The sequence below is a fragment of the Acanthopagrus latus genome, chromosome 8, assembly GCF_904848185.1.
Source record: "Acanthopagrus latus isolate v.2019 chromosome 8, fAcaLat1.1, whole genome shotgun sequence".
Lineage (NCBI taxonomy): Eukaryota > Metazoa > Chordata > Actinopteri > Spariformes > Sparidae > Acanthopagrus > Acanthopagrus latus.
Window position 1 is genome coordinate 19,101,485 of NC_051046.1, and position 24,276 is coordinate 19,125,760.

Below are 24,276 nucleotides of genomic sequence, written 5' to 3' on the forward strand. Positions count from 1 at the left end.
GAGGAATTCTTTGTGTGTATTAAATTGAAAATGAGATTCACACAAACAAATAAGCACTAGTCACGCCATTTTTGGGACTGCTGACTCAATTATAATCTCTATCTGCATGTTTTTGGTTTGACTCTCTACATGTGGGGTGGATGGGTTGACGTGAACTGTCCCACAGTCCCTCCCACTGGGTCTGGCATTCAGGTACAGCTCCCTCCCTCCCTCTATAAAGCCTCTCACGTTAGGAGTGTAAACTTCAGACTTCAACTCATGGTAAACTCTTTACAGCACTTGAAACAACACCCCAACTCTTCGTAAATAGTATACAGCATATTTGGATGTGCATCATAAATTCTCTACATCACAGTAAGAGGTAAGTGACTTTTTGCACAACTTTATGTTACGATTATGTTTTACAAGTTGGCTTTAGGATTCTTCAGGCATTCAAGAATGTAAATTAATGCCCTGTCAAATTTGGGATTGGAATTTGGAGGACTACAAGTTGACTAAAAATTTAAATGTGTGTGTGTGTGTACTGATGACTGGATGATGGAACCCCAAATATCCATTAGCAATGATTTTAAATTGACAACTGTTCTCAACCATCCTGCTATAAAAGCAACTGAATTACCTGTAAGATGTTGTTGTGGCACCAGTTCAGATCCAACTTCCACAATGTAATTGTTGTATCTTTACCACTGACAGCTACCAGCCAAAATGAGATTAGCCCTGCAAACTGTCATCTGCTGCTGTGTTTTCACCACTGTCCTGCCACTGGTGAAAGGTGCCACAGAGGATCTCAACACTGGCCTGAAAAAAAGGTGAGCTGCCTGATCAACTAGCACTGTGAGAACATTGTGTTCATTCTAAAGAAAAAGCTAATTTCTTCTGTCCTTCAGCACTCAAGCTCTCAATAACACAAGAGATATTTATATCAAGTAATGTCTGCTAGTAAAACAGAAAAAATGAAGAAAATAATACAGTAAAGTCAGAAGATTTCACTTTTACCATAGCTTGACAGACACTGGGTTTCTGAGACAGACACTGATAGATTTGTAAACATTAAAAAACTGATCATGATATCAGCCAATGACTAAAATCCTGGAGACCATGATTGATAAGGAACCCCAACTTCATCACTACAGAATAGTGACAAACACTGAAAATAAACTGGACATCAGTGTTTTCTCCCAGGACAAACTATTCTAAATGCTCTCCAACGAGTCTTTGGCATTTCAGTGCTGCAATCTGTAACCAACATACACATATATAATAATACCAACACATGTTTAATTACCTGATATTGGACTTTGAGTTGGCCTGGTGCTACACGATCCAAGACAATTACTAAAACTTATTGAGCTATGAATTCATTGCATATTTATAAAGTATGATTCTGCATCATACTTTATGTCTGTACCCCACAATTTGTCTCAGTAAATTAGATTCAGTTTCTGCTATTAAGACCTCTTTGCTGTTCTTTGTGGTAGGTTTAGAGTATGGATGCAGAGCCGTATGAAGAGAGACCTGAGCAACAACTTAATGACAGCCCGTGAGCAGCACCCTGACATCCATGTCGAACAACACCAGGATGGGAATGAAAAAATTGTCGCACCTCCGTCAAGGTAACAAGCTGTACTTTCTAAACATTTTTCCTTCTTTTGATGGCTGACAGTGTGGAGATAGATGGGGAACATACGGATTGAGATAAGCATTTGAAAGGCAACAAAAGTCCAAACATGTCGCACCTCTTACACATTGGGCAACCATGACACCCCGACAGCGCTGCAGTTTATTGACTGTTTAAAGGACTCACAGATGCCATCTGGAATTCCCAACTGAAATGTCCACCATGAGAGACGAGACAGATATTTTTGAGACAATGGCTAAATGAGAGCTGTGAATGATCCATTCTTTAATTTACTGAAACATTTACAAGAATTCTGTTAAATCATGATGACACTTTGGATCTGTTTGTTGCCAGGTCAGATTTGACAACCCTGGAAAAAACAAAAATAGAGCATAAGATATTTCTTTTTCTTTCCCAGCTTTGGAGTTAAAATCAGAGCCAAAAGGTTAACATCATCCAAATCATCTGGCTGTGCCCTGGTCACATGTGCATACCAGGACCTGCTGCACCGACTGAGCAAGTATAACAACAGGAACACAGACACCAATGCCCCCGAGAACAAAATTGGTTCAAAAGGCTACGGACGCCGACGCCGCTCACTCCAGGATGTCATTCAACTTGTTCTCCAGACAGGAAGACAAAGACGGAGCACTGAAGCTGGTCAGCAACTCTGCAGTCACAAATGCCCAGGCACAGTGGCTTAAGACAGGAATGGAAAGGCAAAGGAGAATCCTTGTTGGGTTATTTGCTCACCGCAGATGAAGATAAGTCCCCTCAGAGGTTTGATTCCACAGATTTACAACTAGATGTACAGCAAAAAAGACTGCTACATCTGTACAGTCCTTCACAGGAAGACTTGCTCAGGTCACTCTGGATGAAAGCAAGATTCCAATAACAGATACTGTTTGTTCATGCTTAGGCACAGGTTTCAGTTTGTCTGAACAAGTGTATGATTTATGGATGAATTCAGGTCAGGTCTGTGCGACTTGACAAGAATATGTGTTTCTTCTTCAGCTTCCAAAGACAGTTTGGCAGCTAATATAGAAGACAATCCCTGAAGATCTTCTCTGACATACCCGTGAACTGAGGAGGAACTGAGGCTGCGATGGAGGAGGATTTTTTTTTTCCTCCAAGAAACTGACATTACTGGAACCCCAAAACTGCAACAAGCATGATCCTTTCACAAGTGAAATGAATGTAATGAACTGCTTGTGAAGTGCAATTTATACACTATTTAGATAGTTCAAAATATGTAACTATCAGCTTGTATATACAGATATATAAAGCTGCCTTATATTTAAGCATATAACACAGGTATATTTTTATACAACAAAAATACATATAAAACATGTCTTTTTCAACTTCAGTGAAGTATAAGTATCTTAACAGTGCAAGTAATTATCTTGTGTATTCTTGATATTAATTAAGTCTCCTATGACAGAGTTATGTGTTATATCAATTGCCAAGACATTATTGTGGTGATTACGCCTGATTGGAAAAAATAATTATATTATTAGATTTGGTGCAGACATTTGTCATACAGTTTTTTGCAGGAGTTATGGAAAGTGCTTTTGGTATTTTTGGTATGAAGTAGAAAGACGGATGTTCTCATAAAAGTGTTGTGCTGCCATCTAGCTTCACTGAGGAGACATATAACAAGTACAGGCCAAGTTGTTTCAAAAATGAAATGTAGCTTCAACAAAGCACTTCCTGTTGTTATGCCAAATGTTTAATCTTAAAAACCTTTATCTGCTTCTTCATTTGAATGTAATAAATCGTATTCATAATTCAGCTGAAATTACTTGACATTGTTTTTGAATTAAATGAATTAATGCAACAATAAAAAGAACTTGAAGCAACTTTGACGTTATTTAGTGACCTAATATCAAATATTCTGCTTGTGCATGCGTGTGCTAATGTAAGGAGGCTCATAAGACAAACAGTACACTGTATGTGCCTCATCACATTGTGATGGTATGTGTTTGTTTCATTAAGTTCATAATATGTGAACCAATGATGCACATTCCATTCTAAAAATAGTATGAAATTTGTCAGCTGCACGTATTCTGAAATTATTTTTTCTCGGGTCGACATGTTCCTAAATGTTTCAACATTTCACTAAAATGAATGAGGCCTATCTTTTGGCAAAGGCACACCAAGTTTTGATGAATGAAGGGAAAGGGGCAGTATGCTCATTTTTAAACCAGGAACACTCAAATGAGGATTAAACAGAGATATTAATCGCAATGGAATTTGACCTCCACTGACACAACATCAACACTTGGTTCTTTCTGTCAAGTGAAAAAATAGTAGCCCTCAGAAATTCCTGGCATAATTAGATCAGCCTAATAAATGTAGCACACAAACCCATCATAGTTTATTGCTAATCTGTTGGCTTAAGTGTACCTGTAATAAGAAACTAGAGTATAGAAATGCTAAGGTTACAGGTAATTCATTTTAAACTATCAAATATCTGTTTGGCATTGGCCTCAAAAATCCTATATCAGGATTACAGTCACACATTACACTCATAATTACACTCCTGTCTGCATGACATGCATTCAACTCCAAGAGAAATTCCTGCTATAATCTCAAGTGCTGTTCCCAATTATATTCAATGACAATGCACACTTGTGTGACAAGTCTTATACTAATCACAGCCCAATGTATAATGCAAACATTCATCTGTGCCTGTATTTAATGGCAAGTAAAGCAACAAGAAACATTGGATGCTATTTTGGCTGTGGCTGTCCAGTGAAATCTCTGCACTGCTGCTCGACTGTGTGAATTTTCTGCTCTGCATCCCTGTGACTTCCTGGTGATAAGAGTCTTTCCCTGTGTTGCCTTGCTTGCTGTTGTGAACACACATTCACCTGCTGGCTTCTACCTTCATGAGCTGATCGCTTGCTCTCCACTGCCTGTTCTGTCGCCCTTAATCTTCTGAGCTGCAAGTGAGTGTGGACTAGTCTACTGCTCACCCAGCCATTATCCTGCCCGGTTCCGCCTGCTATATCAGTAGATCTGCCAGAGACTTTGTAAAGGGATATTTCTCTGATTTTGCACTTCGTAATCTGTTTTAATGTTAAATTCCCAAAGTCACAATTCCTTTATGCTGCATTTGGGTCCATAGACCATCTGTAACAGTAATGTAACTGTTTCTTATCATAAAGCAACCAAAATCTTTACAAATGCAGTAACTTCAGAGTCACGTCATTGTGATTTGATTTTACCAGTGTTTTTAATTGAAATATCATAACATACTATAATCTTACAGACTATTTTTCCAGAATTATTGTTCCAATGAAAAGGTCTAGCCAAACAGAGGTCATGAAAGACATGGAGGAATTTCCTTGACTGTCCAGATGGTGGTGGTCTAAGCCTTACTCCACCACTCTAAAACCAACTCAAATGCCAGTATGCATAGTACCACTTACTATCATGAATCATTGGCATTACCCTGTCACAGCAACTTGGGCAAAACAAATTTTAGTTAAAAATTTTTTTGTAATGATTCCATATCACCCCGATATCTCTCTAATCTATAGCACTTCACAAGTTTACTTCTTCTTGAATTGTTGAGACTTCCATCTCTATTTATACAGGTAGAGGACACTCTAACTTTTTAAAAGGAAAAAAGTTCCTCAGAATATTTACACAACTATTTTTCTGTAAGTACAGATCTTTATGCAGATTGTTGTGCAATCGTATCCTCTTAAAAGGTTAGACTATGACTGCACAAGGAACTGTACATACATCCTGAACAATGAGGGGTGTGGCCAAAACAGTTTACATGCTGTTTAACAGGGGCAAGTACTGACACGATACAACATTCTTCCAGCACTTCCTCTACTGCACTGTGCACCACTAATGCAGACCACTTCCTCAAACTAACTGAGTGCAGTAAACATCTTTAAGTTGCACAGACTGGCACTGAATGGGTAAAACGGCTGTACCTTTGCATGCCGGAAGAAGCTGCTCTGACAAGAGTCCTGTCCTGTGAAACCTAATAAGGGTCTCTGCAGTCCCAAGAGGTGTTTACATTGTCCACCACCCAGCAAACAGTAAGTACACTGCTGTCACGATTCTTTGCACGTGAGTTTTTCCTCTTTGCTCTTCTTAGCTTGATAGCTCTTCTGTCTTTATTCACGGCTTATCATTTTCATCACTCTTGCATTCTTCCTTGCACCTAACCCACTATGCATGGTGTTACCTACTAAGAGAATTACCATAGCTGTATTTTGCCCTGGAGGTTGATACAGAACAAATGTTCTAAAGTAAAGATGCACATTCAGTTTTACAGATAAAAAATTATCTATGCATGTTAGAATAGTATCTGAATATTTTGTAGTCGTTTCACTTCAGGGGCTATAATTATCATGAGATAAAGTTGTACTGTGGTTAACACTGTACAACTGTTCACACCTAAAAAGTTGCCAGAGTTTTCTCCTCAGTTTTGTTTGTTCAGTAAAATCTATTCCTGTTTGTGCAAATGTATTCTTCTTGTGTTTACACATGCCAAAGACAAGCAAGATCAGGTACATTAGAGACCAGGAATGTCCCGCAGGGGTGAATGTGATGTGATGAATATCACATGTCCAATGTATGGTGTGAAAAACAAGTCAGTGGTGCAGACTACGTGCTGTAAAGATCTGGTGAAAATTGCCTTCCAAAGAGTAGAATTAAATGAAACTCACATTATTTATACTTGTTTATTTCATTACGCTGTAGGCTAACTTAAATGTTAAATAAGTAATTCATTACAAATATTTGTACTTTTTGTCTCAGACGCTGGCTGGTCAATTCAGGCCAGAACTCGCTCTGCAGTTGTGCCTGAACAACAAGCCTAAGCATGTTCCCTAGTAAGTCCACTTGTTATGTTACATGAGAAAAGTGCCCTGCAAGTGGATGTATGCTCCTCTATAGACATTTTACTGCTGCTGTTTTGACTGAAGTCATCACAGAAACGCATCATTAAGACTGCTTGCATCGCCTGTATGTTTAAGTATCTACACTGTTGACCAAAACATCTACTGATCTGAAATGAACACACTCAAGGCATGATGCAGAGCTTGTAACTTTTGAGCCAAGTTGTATTCATTAGTAAACTCATCAACCCCTCAAACGATAGCAGCTGTCACTGTTGCTTTGATGATTTTACACAGGAAAATTTGAATATCTAAATATAACCCTGTTCACGCTGACGTTTTCGGTAAGCCAGTGCTACAGATGCTTCAGACATGCAAAAGAGCTGCGTAACTCAGCCTTGTAATGTTTGGCGTTGTGTACATTCTTCCGACAGTGATCAAGAATAGGAAATTCCATAACCAACACAATGTTTCATGTGGAACTTTCTCAACCACCTTCCAGTCAGCTTGGGATCCCTTTTCTACTTATTCTTCTCTCAAAGTTGAGTACTTCATCAGACAACTAACATCACACAATGTTTAGTCACACTAGTAGACCAGGGGTAAGAGTCCTTCAGCCCAGACTTGATATCAACCTACAGACTGATGAACTGAACCAGCATTGACTTTCATTCTCACTGGTGATCATCACATGTGTCTGAGTGAGGCTGTTGTTACTCACTTTCTGAAGAACCTAAAAAGAAGAAAGAACAGGAAGAACCAGTGCTTTCTGCTATGTGCTGAATCTGATAAACTTGTTCTGTCCAGGCCAGCTCTTTCATCCTGATATTGCAGCTTTTTAAATGTTACAACAAAGGAGAAAATTGTGGGTAAACCCCTAAAGCAAACAATAATTTCCATCTTTGCAAGATTATCATGCAGAAGAAGAAAAAAAGGCCAAAGTCTGGGGGCCCTATTGGGAATGGGCTTTGAAGGCTTTAGCCAAATATTTCCACCTTGTGTCTTAAAATAAAATCTTGTGGCTAAAAATCTTTTATTGTTTTTGTACGATGTGGAAGGTTCTGGCTATGTTGACATTACACCTTGTATCCAGTGTGAAAACAGAAAAAAACACAACAATATTTTTCTATTTTTGATTTACATCTTATAAACCTAAGGATATTAGCATGAAACAAAACCGATTTCTCACATTGTGTGGGAATAATTTAGAATACACAATGTTCCAACATGAATCAAACATTTTAAACTGAATATAAGGATAAAGAATTAAAATGGACACATTTGAGTACTCAATACTGTGCAGAAAATGTGCTTCTGCTGTTTACAGTATTATGACTGAGAGAGGTGTGCGTGTGCATCTGTTTCGTGGAAGGACCTGAACTGCACTTTCATCCCCTAAACTCTGCTATCATTACAAACACATGTTGCGTGGGCAAGCCTCAGAATCAAGGCACTTATCTGAACATTTTGGCAACTTAACACCACTGCAACACCACACATTTCTCACTTGCACTCCCCACCTGCTCAGAATAAATCTGGTCTTTTAAAACACTTGGCTGCATTCGGCTTCTGCCTCATATTCAATATTTATCTAAATTTCTTTGCAATCTGACTTTTCTCACATGTTTAGCCCCAAGCACACATTGCCTAAAAAATAAGGAGCTGAAATTCACCTGATATTTGACAAAGTCTTGTTCCATTGATGTTTTTTCTTTTCTCGTCTGAGAAGCTTAAATATGATACTGGGGTTTTCTGCTTATGTTTAGTGTTTATCAACTGCACAACGCAATAAAATTTGAGGATGTCAAAATTGTAATCAAGACGTGACAAATATTTAATGAGCATGCAACAGCTAACAACAAACAGCCACAGGCTAGGCTAGCGGCCGGTGATGACTGCTAACACATTAATCTTGACGAGAACTAGGGTGTTCTCAAATTTTACTCTGATATTTCACCTTTTCAGAAATAGATAAAAGGAACAGTCTGAAAAAATTCATGGACAAACTACAGTCAGTAGAGAATGTACCTCCACCAAAGCTTTACCCCCTTTGTACTCACTCATAGATACAGACAACCTAAATAGCCCAATTTTCTACATCAAGATCCATGCTATATTACCTGAAAGACAGTGAAAAAAAATCATGAACATGTGCCTTTATCTGAATCAACACCAATAAATGGGGTCTATTCTGGGTGAAACCCATTCTCCATCCAAGTTTTGGGGAAATCTGTTTGGTAGTGATAGTTTAATCCTACTTACAAAAAACCCCAAAACAAAACAAACAAAAAAAACCAACAACAACAACAAAAAAAAGACATAACCTGTGCATAACCTCACTGGTGGATGGAAAAGGACAGTACAACTTCAGAGCCCTTTACTTACTACCTTGCTTTTGTTCTGTGGACTAAAAACCAGTTGACTCAGAATTAATCTCTGGGTTACTTCTCCACCACTCAGCAAACAGTGGATTATTTATTTCATTGTTAATCAGTACTTTTTGTCTTTTGTGTCAGCGCAGATCAAAATGAAGAAACGGGACACACCCCTTAGTAAGCAGCAGTCCACACCCTGCCTTGGGAAAGGTGAGTAAATAATCCAGTGCCTGAACACAGTTCACATGTCATACACAGTATTAAAGAATTATACCTTAGGAAACAACTGTAGTGGGTTTTAACTGATGAGAACAATGTAACAGTAAACCAAGAGGGAAATCTCTCCACTAACCCAGATTATCCACCAAGGTACAAATTTGGACACAACTGTAACAAAAGCCTAGACAAAAAGCTTTGTGGACACATGATTTTATGCCACCCACACATACAGGTTCAACTAGTTTTCACCTGAAATGCATTTTTTAATGAAAGGAGAGGCATCACAAATGTGAGAGCATGCACTTTACAAACAAATACCTGACTGCTTTCAATGGCATTTTACTTTTAACTTCATGTCACAAGTTATTTTGGATGGTGATACTCTTGCAATGGAGATTTTTTGCCATGTACACTCATTAATTAACCACATTAGAGAGATGGTTGAGAATTTACAGCACATGGCATCAACTGGGTTTCTCTTAATCCATACTCACACAGTAAAAACACCCCCAATTTCTTCCTCCCCATTGATGGCTCCACACACACATCAACACATCACCAAAACAGACTTCAGAACTGCAGAAACTCTTATCCACACATTGATCACATCCAGACTGGATTACTACAACAGTGTCCTCTATTGCACATCATCCACAATACTCAAAAAACTCCAGTATATCCAGAACTCTGCTGCTCGCCTGCTCATCCACTCCTGGACAACATTGCTCCCTGTCCTCCAGAACCTCCACTAGCTCCCTGTCCCTAAGCAAATCCACCTCAAAGGTCGCCTCATGGTGTACAAAGCCCTCCATAACCTGGCTACCCCCTCCAATAGTACACTCTGAGTTGCAACCTCTGAACCCCCCCCCCAGCTACATGCTAGCTAAACCACAAAGCCTTGTTTGGGATGTTTGCTTTGGGAAATAATGAATTGTTTTATATTTAGTAAATGACCTCTCTGTCTGTCTTTGGCCAGCTGCCAAAGCTAACATTGTCATTTGGGAATAATTAAGAGTTTTTCAAATGTGCTCTCCCACGGCCCAAATATTAACTTAGAAACAGGTATTTCTTTCTCTCCTCGATGCTGCATCTCACAGATAGCAGCTCACATGTTAGCAGACAGTTGTGACATGCCAGCTCGGATTAGCAGCCCCCTTGTTGCCGTGACACTCTCAAAACCCTAAAATAGAGATAGAGAGGGACACTCTAGACAGCAACAGCTAGCAGCTGCATTATACATACAGGCACCAGGCCATGTAAACAGCAGAGCACATACTGACTCAGGCAGCCGGGAGTGAAAACCCAAGAAGAGACGCACCAGAGATACTAGAAAGACAGAACCCAGACCAGACCACCTTGATAGTGTCAAGAGGATTTAGCAACAATTTAACATGTTCTGAGACACGACCAAAATTGCCGACATAAGAAAATAGTGGAGCCACAAGCTCCTTAAGTACTGGGGAGTCTTGAAGAGACAGCAGACGTTTGAAAGCTGAAAGCCTTGACTCAACAGGCAGAGACTGAGAGAGTTAAACATGGCTAAAACCACAGGAGAAGGTAAGAGACAGATAGAGCTTCCTCTACAGAGCTGTGTACTGACACTGAGATTCAATTTGATGACAGTTACCAGTTACAAAGTGGTTCATTCAATGTTTACGGTCTAAGATACTGAGACTCACCTCCTGATTTAAAAATGCCAGCATCCAGCTCTGACAACTAAACACATTCCATTTTAAAATTCCATACTTTATCCAGATTCAAGTTTCCAGACCTACACTCCAATTTACACTCAGAGGATCTTTCAAACCATATTTGACATCTGGAGCACAAATTGCTTGATGTTTCTTATGTGAATGTCAGAAGTTAACATGTTACCATGCTACCTTATGACCACGCTATTATGTTGCCAGGTACTGCAGCTCATAAAAAAATGATAAACACCAAACCATGGAAACATTCATTAACAGAGCTATAAAGGTATGGTTTCCTTATAGGCAAAAGATGGATTACTTTTCTGATAACCACATCACTGCATAACTTAAATGTTCAGACAATATTAACATTTGGGTGTTACGGCACCAATTGCTATGAAGAATCCACTGCTTGTATTACAGTTTAATTTTAGAAATGCTGAATTTAATATTTTAAAAAACAAACTGAACTAAACTCGAATATTCTTCTCTACTGTTTTCTTTAATTCATACTTATCCAAACTTCGGTAAAATCAAATTCCTAATTTCTAAATACTACATGCCCTGTGAAACAAATGAACTATTAAAAGCAAGCATTGTGCATTACTGAAATATTTTATTGATGCAAGAAGTTGTGGCTATATAAAGACATATTCATCAAAATTGTATTACATATGTTAAAAGACCCTACCGACATGCCTAGACTGCTACATGTATGTGTCAGGTTTCTATAAAAGAGGGATGTAGGTCAAGGTCAACCTAGAAGCTTCTCAGCTGTTCCAGTAGGCAGAGTGTACACACACTGAGAGGCTCGTCAGGAATTACAACCTCAGCAACGTGCTAGCCGGGTAACAGGCAAAAAATTGTGTCAATGTGAGAGCAAATGTTAATGGTCTCATCTTTGAGGCACTCAAAGTTTTCAGACGGATAGAGTTGCATGATGGTGAGTCTGCAGCATAGATGTTTGCTACCTGATCCAACAGTACTGCATATCCTGTCTTGTACTTGTTGATTCAAATACCCCCACATGGATTGATGCTGGAACTGGGTTAGCGACCGACACCAGCTGCAACATAAATATTATTAGTAACAGTGATGACATAGCGATCTGAATAGCCAAACATCTCCACCACTGACGGCATGTTGGAAGCAACACTATTTTTCACACCAGGGGGATTAAGCAAGCTTGCAGAGCTAAAAACCTGATCAAAATATAAATTCACACAGTCTCAAGTTTTAAAAATAGGACCAAGTCATGGGTATGCGAGAGAGGCAGGTCAATACAAATAAACATGACTGTTTTTCCAACCAAAAGGTCAAGGAAACCAAAATGATGGTATGCTAATAACTGCAGATATGACCACAAATGGGTCTGGGTCATTTATTTTCCTTTTAAAGTAAAAGCCAGAGAAATCATAGTCATGTGAATTTGGCTGACTGTTCCCAAGTTTATCTGATTTAGAGTTTCTACACTCACTTATAGACTGACTAACTTGAAGGTTAAATATAGGACATTTGCTGCCATTTGATAAAACACTGGAGCACTGACCTCTCAAACCAAAACAAATGTACGTGTTGCTGTCTAGCAAGGCTAGAATGGCTGAGAGAGAGAGAGTGTGACATCGTTCTCTATTATGCTGCTATATTTATGTTCAAAATCTCATATTTAACCTTTGAAAGACCTGCATGGAAAAATGCAGCAACAATGAAAAGCATCAACTTCAACCCAATCAGCAAACAAAAATTGTCAACCAAGCCATAAAACATACCGGCCGTAAAGCGGTCATTAATGGAAATGGAGAATTACAAACTAATATTTTATAATGCACCGATAATCTGCATGAATATGTCATGCTTTTGGATTTAAAGCAACTAGATTGACTTAAAAATCACTGCACTATTTTCCACATCAATGATCTAAGCATAGTGATGCATCAGCAGTCAAAACAGCTGACTGTGGAAGCAATATGTTTTCTGTTTTCCCTGTGTTGCATTCCATTCCCAGTGTTGGTTTCCTAAAAAGGGTGACCCTTAGTCCCTAGGGGATGAGAGGTCACATTGCCAGTCTTGGACACCTGGGACAGTGATTAATAGTCTTTACTGTAACTTGCCTGACACGCTGGCAGAACACGTAGCCAGCACTGAAACACAAGTCAGCCACTCAAGACATGTTTACTGGTGTGAGTTAGGATGAGGCATTGCAAAACATGCCAGGTTTATCCCTTGACCCCATCATCCCAAACCTCAAGTCATATTTGTAGGTCTCATGTTTGTCTTGCTGGTATTCATATTTACTGCCACCACTAATGTTATTTCTCTTAAGTGCTGCCACATTTCATCGCATCTATGTGATGAAATACAGCGTGTTGACAAGATGCTCATATTCTAAAGCCATGCCTCAAATCTGTAATCACAGTTCCAAGTCCACAAACCACATTAAATTTCAGTAACTGATTAATGCATCCCTTGTTATAAAACTTATTCCACACTATCACAGTGGATGAAGCATGTATTTTCTATTATTTTATTACAATAATGTGCATTTAAATACAGGACTTTTAAATGTGCATGCTACAAAAAAAATGCAATGGACGCCCACTGCCAATAAACTTGTTTGCGTTCTTGTTAAAAATTACTTGGTGTCACGTCCAGCGTCACAAATGTGCCACAAAATGGGTAACATAAGGAAGAATCATAGAGACCAGAGACAATGTTAGAGTATTTATTTTTTCATATCTTTTACTTGAGTCTCTCTTTCAAACTGCCATACGAACCATGTTCAAGCGCTGCTTGGATAGAGACGCATGGAAAAAGGATTTATGCGCCAAGGTCCTCAACCTGAGTATAGCACCCTCTGAAAAGCTACAACAATTAGTGTGTCCACCTGGGTATCATATTTCTATCACAGCTGATCAGAACTGGAGCTTGCAAATACGTGTGACTACTGCAGAGTCATGTGACCTGGCGATGAATGCCAATCTTTGCCCTTTCCTGTTGAAGATGAAAGCCAGACGCTAGGTGGTGTTTTTTGTCCAATGTAAAAGGGGTATGATTTAATCTTTGCCCAGTACCAATGGAAGAGTTTGTCTGTTTTGTTTCTGTTGATTTCCCCACCATCTTGTTAGACAAGAAAACATTCACTAAACCATAAATCTTACTCAACTCCCTCAGAAATGCCACGGCTTTTCCAAAGAATGTCAATGAGCGAGGTGGATGAGAGGGTACGCCTGCTGGCAGAGAAGGTGTTCGCCTCTGCTATGAAAGAGGAAGACACCAAGGATGCTATTGCACTTTTCACTGTGCCAGAGGACTGTCCTATTGGTCTACATGAGGACAGGGAGCGGGCACTGCAGAAGGAGATGGCTGAGCAGCTGTCCCAGGAGGGTGCAAAAAGGTAGTAAATTAAATTATGTTTGACAAAATATGTCTTATGAAAAGAAAATACTTGTGTGAGCTTTTACTCAGTCAGGAGGGTAATACTTGTCTTCTCTCATGTGTCACAAGGAAGAAGAATTTCATGTTGAAGCGTTCGCAGTCAGTATCTTTGCAGATACCCATCGGCAGTGACTGGGCCCAGGCTATGGGACCCTCAATGCCGCCCACACCTGAACCTTTCCTCCCAGAGGGTTTTCCAGACTTCCAGAGAGTAACCATCAGTGGAGATTACTGTGCAGGGGTAAACAGGATTAACACTCTAGCATGCTGATGTGCAACTACGCATAGCATGAACACGAACATGTAACACTGGCTTCACACATCTTCCTGTAGTCAAAAATTGGTACCATTATTAAAACAAAACCAGTGCTATGCACAAATAACAAATACACAAGAAACGACCAGAGTAAACATGACTTGGAAAAGATGCAATGGTCATTTCACACCAGGAAACCAAATGGATGAGATATTGTTCAATTCTTAGCTATACTGTAGGAAAAGACATTTGGCCAAAGTATGTCAGAGGAAAGGCCATGTTTTCACTCGCTTTAAAGGGTTTGTCATCCAGGTGAGAACCTCCAAGATGGCTTCTAGTTGTTGCCTTAAAGGCTGAGTTAACGCTACACCAGAGAGAAGTCATTCTGCTGAGTACCATAGTTTCAATTAATTATTATGATTCTGAAAAGGGCGTATAAGGACAGACTTTGTTTTGAAAGTAATTTCTTGGTAAAAAAAACAAAAAAAACAAAAAAAACTGAACTTTTTCCCTGACTTTTTCAGATCACAGTTGAGGATTATGAGCAGGCAGCCAAAAGTCTCCTTGGGGCGCTGTTCATCAGAGAGAAATACTCTAGATTGGCCTACCACCACTTCCCCAGGACCACTGCCAAGTTCCTCCGCAATGCCCAAGATGAGAAATGGAGGGAGGAGAATGAGATTCTTCCAGGTAGGAGCATATAAAAAAAAAAGGGTCAATACTCCTGCTTTTTCTGGTCCGGTATTGATTCTTACATGCCCTGCAGAATGTGAGAAGCCATTTTGGTAGCCCCTGGTTTCTAACGTAATATTTACATGAATTTTTCCCCTACATAAATGTTAGTGGTACAACTCTTAGACATCTATTAAAGCTTGGGTAGACATCAGAGTTAAATCAGCTGTACAAGAGACTAGAAAAACTGCATTTGAAAATATCTGTTAAGATAAAAAGTTCAGGGATACACTACTTGAGAAAATGAACTTAGTTGCTTTCCACCACTGGTTACTGATAAGTGCTTCTGACTGGCCTCTTCTCAATGGCAGCAGCAGCCAAGGTGTACAGGTGTAAAACTGTCTGGGTCTTTAGATAAAATGGACGAAATGTTGGTTTGCTTGTCATAAATGGCAATTAGCTGAACCTATAAGGACAATAGCCTGTGAGTGGATGGCACTCTCACAGCAAAGACTAGTGAAAGAATTTACACTGAGCGCAGGAATGAGCAGATAGAATATGAGAGACTAAGAAAATACCACTTTACATTCACTACAACAGGTGTCCAGAACATAATAGTAGAAGTTTTTAACTAAAATAAATTACTGCAACATTAATCTGATGTCAAGATGTCAACCTGCTGTTTCAGTGTTGTTAAAACTATTTGACTATTGTACCAGCCTATTCTGAATGGCTCCTTGTATGTGTATCAGAGTTAGTGTGAAGAGTGTGTGAGTCAAGGTCAGTCAAACTATTCCTGGCTGCAGATAAGAGACGAGCTCCAGAGGCTTCTCCTGAGTGCAATCCAGCGAATAATAGAGGGAGAAACAGAATGTGTTGTTGATGAAATATGATTCATGGATATTACCAGAATGAACTCATACGTCCATCAAATGTGCATGTTTATCAGTCAGAACTAGTTATCGTTTCATGCAATTATCAACCATATAATGTAATTGAGATTTTGGGTGAAATTTTAACAGACCTAGGAAAGTTATGAAATATTGTTTGGATTAGGGTAAACTTTTCTTATTATGTAGGAGCTAAAGAAAAGGGTGAGATGAGATAGTTTAAAAAGAACAATGCTTTTTGGCAGTGTGCAGCAAAAAACAACTACATTCTGAACAGAGAAAAAAGAGGAACTGCTTCATTGCTCAACTCTCATCTTGTCTAGTAAAAACTGAAACCACTGTAAGCAAAAGTTGTTTAAAGCAAACAGATGAAAGGATGGTTCCAATTTCAACAACAGAAATAGAATAAATAAATAAAATCAATCTTCCCTCAGTGGCAAAGATGTCATCAACATTTACAAAATAATGTCTCACAGATAAGGGACCCTAATAAACAACATAATTGTTTCTTTACACCAAAGAAACACCTTAAACTCCTGCTTGAGGAGTTTAAGGTGGCAAAACCTGTTTTGTGTAATATCACAGTCCTGACTGAACTAGTGAATTCTGCTTACAGAGCATGTTGCTATCCATACTGCTCATGCTACAGTTGTGATTAATCACTGTTTTTACCTTCACATCAAACTTCTCAGTCATAACATATGCAATGTCCTTGTGTAATACATAATGACTCGGTGCAAAACAGAATAACTTGTGCGCGTTAATGGACATCATTTTCTATCAAGTGTTTATAATGGAAAAACAGCATAATACACAATTTACAATTATGATATTTCACATGATGTTACAACTGTTTCTGTTCATCTTACTCAACAGTACGGCATTCTCTATAAACTAAATGACTATGACTTTTTCTCATTTGTCGTTTTGTTTTTACTTCCAACATCTGTAGACACCTTGCCTCCCCCTCATGAAGGGGAGGATCTGTACTCCATGGAGGGTATTCCTGAGGACCTGAACTATGAGCTGCAGATGAAAGATGGCATAGTTCACGTTTACGACAATGCCGAGGCCCTGAAACAACAGCAGCCTCACAGTCTCCCTTACCCTGACATTGAGACCTTTGCCATAGACCTGAGTCACGTCCTTGCAATGATAGCCGACGGCCCAACGTGAGTATATTATTAACAATTCATTTTTTTTTAACATTTTTTAAACTAATATTTCACACAACACTTAGAACAAGTTTCTGTCCCTGAACTGTTGGGACAGTATGGCTGGCGGTGCTGAAAACTAGGTTCTAAAACTGGAATCTCTTATTTTGTTGCATCAAATGTTGTGCTGATCTTTCATTGATGCCTCACAGGAAAACCTACTGTCACAGACGGCTGAACTTCTTGGCCTCTAAATTCTACCTCCATGAAATGCTGAATGAAATGGCAGAGCTCAAAGAGCTAAAAAGTGTTTCACACAGAGACTTCTACAACGTTAGAAAGGTCAGTTGGTATTTCACTTCCATCTAGTTCACTATGAAGTAATTAACTTATTGTAGAAATTCTGCATTAAAGGGACAGAAATAAAAAATACTGGAGATTTTTTACCTGCAGTGCTATTAATCCATCTAGATGGTTTTGGTGTGGGTTGCGTGGAGAAAAGCAGGCAACGCAAGCTGACTAAGATAACTACCCTAGCAAATGTAAGAGCTCAGCTGAGGAAGATGCTATTAACGTTTACATCCTGCACTGCCACGAGCCTCTTATCCATGATTAGCCACACATTTCCCTCTGCACAGTGACACGGATGGCAGGTTAAGTGTGGCAGAAAGGAAATAGTTCCTACATGAAACTGCTTACAACAAGGTTTGTGGATTATCTTGAGTAACTTGGTCATGATTTCTGGGAGGAGATATAGCTGTTGATCCACGCCCCCCTTTTTTTAATGCTTTTAGCACCATGAGACAATCCTATGTAGTTCCATTATATTAGAAAGAAGGTAGATATCTCTACTGCTGATATGATAAAAATCATTAATACAATTCATTTGGCCGACTATGTGTCAGTGCTTGGGCCAAAGTGCTGTCTCACTACAACAAAGGTTATTTTTAACTTAAGTAAACATTAGGTTTATGGATCTACTGGAACTTGCCCAGTGAATTTGTGCACATTGTCACTGTTTGCTTTCTGTCAAACACAGGTGGACACACATATACACGCTGCTGCTTGCATGAATCAAAAGCATCTGCTGAAATTTATAAAGGCCACGTACCAGACAGAGGCAGATCGCGTGGTCTTGGAGAAGGGCGGTAAGAAGATCACACTCAAGGAAGTCTTCAGCAACCTCAACATGGACCCCTATGACCTCACCGTAGACTCTCTGGATGTGCATGCTGTAAGAACAAATTCATAATTCATAATGACATACTGAATAATTCCATGTGCCCTCCAAGAATCAATTTGTCATTTACAGAAAAGTCACAGTTCATTTCGTTAACCTGTGCTTACTGACACAAGGATGCAATTATGGGTGTTTATACATTTCATATGGTGTTATGCAATCATTTTCTATGCTCCACGCAAGTTCCTCTCAATGTGTAATCTGAAAATAATCAATACAGTCACTACGCTGGAATGAGAATGTGATCATCAGTACATACGATTCACTCTCTTGCACGATTTACTCTCCTAGGGAAGACAAACATTTCATCGCTTTGACAAGTTCAACTCCAAGTACAACCCAGTGGGAGCCAGCGAACTGCGAGAGATTTTCTTGAAAACAGACAACTACATCAAAGGGGAATATTTTGCACGTCTCATCAAGGTATGGTATGACTAAGCACTAATGTCACTTAAAGACCCCGGACACCCGTTCAGTTCATCCGGTCGAATGAGATGAGTTGGATAATTTGTCAAATCATGTTTGTTTGGTTTATCACAAAGTACACTTGCTTTGTTGGTACCTAGAAATTAGAAGGAAGTGAATTTGATCTTTTATCTGTACAGACAGTTGCTTCTGCTTTATCAAGAAAACCTCACCAACTTCCTGTTTCAGGAAGTTGCCAAAGAGCTGGAGGAGAGCAAGTATCAGCATGCTGAGCCCCGTCTGTCGATTTACGGCCGCTCTGCCAGTGAGTGGGAGAGCCTAGCAAACTGGTTCATCCAGCATAAGGTCTACTCACCCAACATGAGATGGATGATCCAGATTCCAAGGATCTAGTAAGTGCTCAGTGAAAGCAGAGGAAAACAATGACAGGCAGGCACATTCCTTACAATAACACCAACACAGTTTCCTTGGCACTAAGGGCTGTGAGTCTATTGAATTATGCTTGGAAGAGGGACATATGGAAAAAATAAATGTCACTGCTGTACAGTTATTGACAGTGAGCGCTAATAAAGGTTAATAATTCATCTTCAAAATTGTTATATTGTTTCCTCTTTCAATTAATGAGCAATGAAATACAGGTAGTTCATTTAGGGTTACTTTTTTTAAATGACATCCTCATAACTAACTAAGAAATCCTGAATAGATAAATTGTAATGCTAGCGTTGCCAAAGCTTTGGCTCTGAACTTGTAAAGTGCCAGCTCGCAAGTTAGGAATAATTAAGTGGCTCGTAAGGCTGTTCTTCTGAACTGAATAAGCAAATAAATGCAAAAATGTTTGTGCATGGTATGGGATGACAAGCTAACTTGATTCCTTTCTGCCTTGCAGTGACATCTTCAGGTCAAAGAAATTAGTACCACACTATGCCAAAATGCTGGAGAATGTTTTCCTCCCCCTCTTTGAGGCTACAGTCAATCCACAAAAGCACAAAGCAATACATGTATTCTTGAAATACGTAAGTACTCTTTGGAAAAAAAAAAAATGAGCAGACACACAAACATCTTTTTGCACTGATGAATAAATGTGCATAATTGTGTAAAATGTATTTTGCAAATGTCCTGGAATTATCTCAACTGTCCTGTAGGTAACAGGATTTGACAGCGTGGATGACGAGTCCAAACACAGTGACCACATGTTCTCTTACAAAAGCCCAAAGCCTGAGGCGTGGACGACGAATGACAACCCTCCCTACACGTACTACCTGTTCTACATGTACGCCAACATCATGGTGCTCAACAACCTGCGCAAGTAAGTCCTGTGCCTTTATGTGTGCAACAAGATTCCTGCGAGGATTTATGCCATCGAATGCTAATCCTCCACCTAGGAGTCATGTTACTTGCCAAGAAAGTATTAACAATAATGTTTATGGTTTTTGGTAGAAGAAACCAATCCACCTTCTGTTGATTTCACAGGGAAAACTTGTATTATATACACCAGTCTGATCTGTAAGAAAGCTTGAATGTAAACACCATGTAAACACCAGCTGTTTTTTAAGAAATGTGGTACTCATAAATGTAAAGGCTGATGGAAGATGTCTGCATTATTTCAGCAGTGCAGACACAACATCAGGGTTTTACTGTTGCCCACCGCTAAATGTGAAGTAATTTAGCTGTGGGCAACAGAGAGCCTTAAAGATAAAAACTGTTGCACACAAAATATTACACTAAAGCTCTCCTAGAGGCGGAAGTACTAATGACGATGCATCATATTCACAGAACTACATTAGTTGGGCCTCCTGAGGCTATCCAGTTGATGGAGCAGACAGTAGTGCATATTTACTCATGTTGTTGTACTACTGGTATTACAGCATCACCATTTGTCCTTCCACAGGGAGCGAGGACTGAACACCTTCCAGTTTCGTCCCCACTGTGGTGAGGCCGGCTCCATCACCCACTTGGTTACCGCCTTCCTCACGGCCGACAACATCTCCCATGGACTCAACCTTAAGAAGGTGCAGTCCTGAATTCATATTTGGGTGTTCACCCCAAAGGGACTGCTTTTTTAATCTTAACTCTTCAACTAAGAAGCAACCACAGATTTGGAAGACACTAGCTGAAAAATCAATAACAAAAGAATACAGGAAAAAAAGATCCCTGTTCTCTGAATTCTGCTCAGAGAAAGTCATTTTAATTCACAAAATTGCTTAAATGTGACATTCATTTCTGTAGGTGGCACACTTTTCTGTTTTCATCCCCAGCTGTTCAATCAAAACAATCTGTGATTACTGCTGATTGAAACCCTAAAATCTATTACTTGAAGTTGTCCATCAATTGTAAGAGCTGTCGTGAACTGGATATAGGTCAAACCATGGTGCTACTGATCACTTAGCAGTACCCCATGAGACATTTATACGTATGGAAAATTTTAATTATTCCTTACACCTAAGATAATTCATTTTCTCCAGTCACCACTCAAACTAATCCATAGCATTACTCATATTACTTTGGTGTCTACACCTCCTACCCCTCCCCAGAGTCCAGTGTTGCAGTACCTGTACTACTTGGCCCAGGTCCCGATCGCCATGTCACCACTGAGCAACAACAGCCTTTTCCTGGAGTACTCCAAGAATCCTCTACGAGAGTTTCTGCAGAAAGGCCTGTGTGTGTCGCTGTCCACTGACGACCCCATGCAGTTCCACTATACCAAGGTCAAAAGAATGAATCAGATATGATAATTTATGTTAGCCCCACAAAGTTCTTGATAATTCAACTGTCTCTGAACTGTTTCAGGAGGCCTTGATGGAGGAGTATGCCATCGCAGCCCAGCTGTGGAAGCTGAGCACTTGTGATTTGTGTGAGATCGCCAGAAACAGTGTGTTGCAGAGCGGACTCTCGCATCAGGTAACTCTTACTGTTTTGCTCAATTAGTAACATAACTGGGTTGTAGGAATAGAAAGATGAAACCTAAGTGTTATATCATAGGCAACTGGACTTGTTTCAGTTCCTTGAGGACGTTTCACCTCTCTGCATTGTAGAATGCTGTACTGAGTTTCCTCCCCAGACAGCTCAACAGCCATTCACACATTGGCTCACTCAGCCCTAGCAACCCACACACATGCCGGTTGGGTCAACGGCCCACAAGAGGACCAAACAACTCTGAAACTCGGAACTCACACCTGTCCTTAAGGACACTCCTACACAGTTAGTTACAACTGAAGAAGCTTCTTGGATGAGGGGCGAAACAAGAAACTGAAACACGTCCAGTTGCCAATGATACAGCACTTACCATGACCTGGATGACTGAGAGCCTTGATCAACAAAGATGACACTACTACATGCCTACTGATTACATTACAGTCAGCTGACATGACTAGCTTTATAAAACTTTGCCGGCGGCCATCAAGCCACTTGACCTTTAGATCCGACTACACTGAATACATTTTAATGAGAAGAACTTCTTAAGTACATTTGCAGCCTCAAACTCCTCAAACTCCAAGTAAAAAAAAAAAAAAAAAAAAAAAAACTTAAAATTATTCAATCACACTGTAAGCTAACCAAGTGGCTGCACATCTTGTCCACAAACAGAGAGATAAAAAAATTCAGTTGTTACCACCCGTGTCCCATGTTGGCTTACAAAGAGCTTGCGAAACACTGCAAGGATTTACGCATCTGTGCAATATGTGCACTTAATTTTTCACCTTTTCACCCACAGGAGAAGAAACACTTCATTGGTTCCAACTACCTTCAGGAAGGACCAGAGGGCAACGATATTCGGAGGACAAATGTGGCACAGATCCGCATGTCCTACCGCCACGAGACACTGTGCAACGAGCTCAGTTTTCTTGTGGATGCAGTGAAGGCAGACGTTGGCACTAGCCCATGCGAGTGATTGACCATGGCAGCACAAACTGGGCCTGAGCATTTTCTCAGTGATGAAGGGCCATAGGTCAGATGCCGCATGCAATTTTTAGGCCAGATTTTTAAAAAGGGGGCTCTTATTTGGTGCAGAAATCTGGCATGGTGAACCATGCAGCATGAGAAAAACTTGATTTCTGAACTGTATTTTAAGCTGTATCTATACATTTTGCCAATCACTGTGTGCCACATTTTATTGTGTTAAAGGTTTATTTTCTTTTTAAGGGTGTGAAGTGTACTCGTGGATTCGGATATATGAATGGGCATCAGCCATAAAATCTGATTTAGATTTGACATATTCACAAGTTCTTTGTAAAGGAACTGATTTTCTTTGTACTTTCCTGTCACGTGCACACACTCATGTTACAAAAGGACTATAGAACAGAAATGTAATGTAGAAAAAAGAAATAGACAGACCAATTTAATGCTAAGTAAGTACGCCTTTTGTGTGAAAAGACTGATTGGAATTATCTTCTTTTTTATGTTTTTCATTTTACATAGTTTTTCATATGTAAATAAAGGCTGCAGAACAGTCAGTGCTTCTTGTTTTTCTTGCGTATGTCCATCACAATACAGTTCACATATATTTAGTCTGAAAGTGGGCAGAACTTTTGAAAATCTTGAAAAGGCTAGTAATGGACCCTCATATTTGGAAAATAAATACCAAGCAAGAGGAAACATTTTGTACTCCACCCACAAATTTCCCTTCGGGCAACAGCTAATGAACGTTTACCACTGATTATCTTGTCGATAATTTTCTCAATTAATCAATTAGTTGTTAGACAAAATGTCAGAAATGTTGTGTTTTCCAAAGCCCACCATGACGTCTTCACATGTCCTGTGTTGTTACCACCCAAATATATTCAGTTTACTGTAATACAGGACTGCAGAAATAAGAAACTATTCACATTTTAGAAGCTGGAATAAGATAATTACTGATAGCTTTTTGACAACTCCTTGATGAATCAATCATTGCAGCTGTACATGGTGCTAACCATTTTTTCCTTAGAAGCACCTTTTTCAAGCATATTGAAAAGGCGATATACTGTCTTTTTTAACTGCATTTAAATTAGTATCCTATACAGTGTTTTAAGGAACCCACCAAGTGTTAAATGTTCATATACAAAGTTCAACTGGTCCATTAGTGAAAGCATGAGACATTTATAAGCTAGCTAGTAACTGGCCCTGGTCAGGGAAAGCTACTTTGTAATGAAGACGGGGTCTTATCCCACCAGGAAAATGTGAACTTGTGACATTTGCCGGTGGTTTGTAAGCAGTAAGCGATGGTTTAGCGCTAATCCCAGTTCAAGTAACCAATGTAGCATTCTCTTTTGGGGCTGCATATATATCTCCCCGGGAGAACTTATGAAGGAATTGATTTGTTGTGAGATCAAAGGTCAGAATATTGTAAATAGAGAATATAGAAGAATATACAGACTTGCATGCAGTATTGCTTTAAGTAGTCGGTGGTTTACTCTGATATATGTATGTCTGATGATTGATTACTCCTCTGTTAAGAATCA

At 39.5% G+C, this 24,276-nt stretch overlaps 2 protein-coding genes and 1 long non-coding RNA gene across 8 annotated transcripts in view; 2 read left to right on the forward strand and 1 right to left on the reverse strand.

Moving 5' to 3' along the window:
* The window catches only part of LOC119024030, a 52,217-nt gene that overhangs the window by 26,558 nt on the left and 1,383 nt on the right, over nucleotides 1–24,276 (reverse strand). For both annotated transcript variants that reach the window (XR_005076386.1, XR_005076385.1), the window contains exons 2-3: nucleotides 21,391–21,536; nucleotides 18,287–18,407 (exon numbers count right to left, since the gene is read on the reverse strand). This is a non-coding gene — a long non-coding RNA (uncharacterized LOC119024030). The remainder of the gene's footprint in view (nucleotides 1–18,286; nucleotides 18,408–21,390; nucleotides 21,537–24,276) is intronic.
* Nucleotides 261–3,458, forward strand: admb (adrenomedullin b). Of its 3 annotated transcripts, XM_037106408.1 has the most exons (5): nucleotides 261–361; nucleotides 694–809; nucleotides 1,479–1,613; nucleotides 2,037–2,138; nucleotides 2,248–3,458. In XM_037106408.1, the coding sequence occupies exons 2-5, from the start codon at nucleotides 706–708 to the stop codon at nucleotides 2,378–2,380; spliced, it is 474 nt and encodes a 157-aa protein (XP_036962303.1). In that variant the 5' UTR covers nucleotides 261–361; nucleotides 694–705; the 3' UTR covers nucleotides 2,381–3,458. The 3 variants fall into 3 exon arrangements, with proteins under 3 accessions (XP_036962303.1, XP_036962301.1, XP_036962302.1); XM_037106406.1 differs by having other exon boundaries at nucleotides 2,037–3,458; XM_037106407.1 differs by lacking the exon at nucleotides 261–361 and having other exon boundaries at nucleotides 635–809; nucleotides 2,037–3,458.
* Nucleotides 5,428–23,289, forward strand: ampd3b (adenosine monophosphate deaminase 3b). 3 transcript variants are annotated; one of them, XM_037106403.1, is made up of 16 exons: nucleotides 5,428–5,679; nucleotides 9,000–9,068; nucleotides 13,940–14,162; nucleotides 14,273–14,444; nucleotides 14,984–15,149; nucleotides 16,974–17,193; nucleotides 17,388–17,517; nucleotides 18,215–18,409; nucleotides 18,707–18,838; nucleotides 19,070–19,233; nucleotides 19,728–19,854; nucleotides 19,984–20,147; nucleotides 20,730–20,850; nucleotides 21,373–21,546; nucleotides 21,629–21,739; nucleotides 22,551–23,289. In XM_037106403.1, exons 2-16 carry the CDS (start codon nucleotides 9,011–9,013, stop codon nucleotides 22,725–22,727), a joined length of 2,334 nt encoding a protein of 777 aa, XP_036962298.1. In that variant the 5' UTR covers nucleotides 5,428–5,679; nucleotides 9,000–9,010; the 3' UTR covers nucleotides 22,728–23,289. The 3 variants fall into 3 exon arrangements, with proteins under 3 accessions (XP_036962298.1, XP_036962297.1, XP_036962299.1); XM_037106402.1 differs by having other exon boundaries at nucleotides 9,005–9,068; XM_037106404.1 differs by lacking the exons at nucleotides 5,428–5,679; nucleotides 9,000–9,068 and adding an exon at nucleotides 10,338–10,634.

Bases quoted from the DNA above. Each gene is read 5' to 3' on its own strand.
- admb (XM_037106406.1), top strand. From the start codon at position 706: ATGAGATTAGCCCTGCAAACTGTCATCTGCTGCTGTGTTTTCACCACT. The intron at 810-1,478 runs GTGAGCTGCCTG...TCTTTGTGGTAG, and splicing joins AACACTGGCCTGAAAAAAAG to GTTTAGAGTATGGATGCAGA. The intron at 1,614-2,036 runs GTAACAAGCTGT...TTTCTTTCCCAG, and splicing joins ATTGTCGCACCTCCGTCAAG to CTTTGGAGTTAAAATCAGAG.
- ampd3b (XM_037106403.1), top strand. From the start codon at position 9,011: ATGAAGAAACGGGACACACCCCTTAGTAAGCAGCAGTCCACACCCTGC. The intron at 9,069-13,939 runs GTGAGTAAATAA...CAACTCCCTCAG, and splicing joins CACACCCTGCCTTGGGAAAG to AAATGCCACGGCTTTTCCAA. The intron at 18,839-19,069 runs GTATGGTATGAC...TTCCTGTTTCAG, and splicing joins ATTTTGCACGTCTCATCAAG to GAAGTTGCCAAAGAGCTGGA.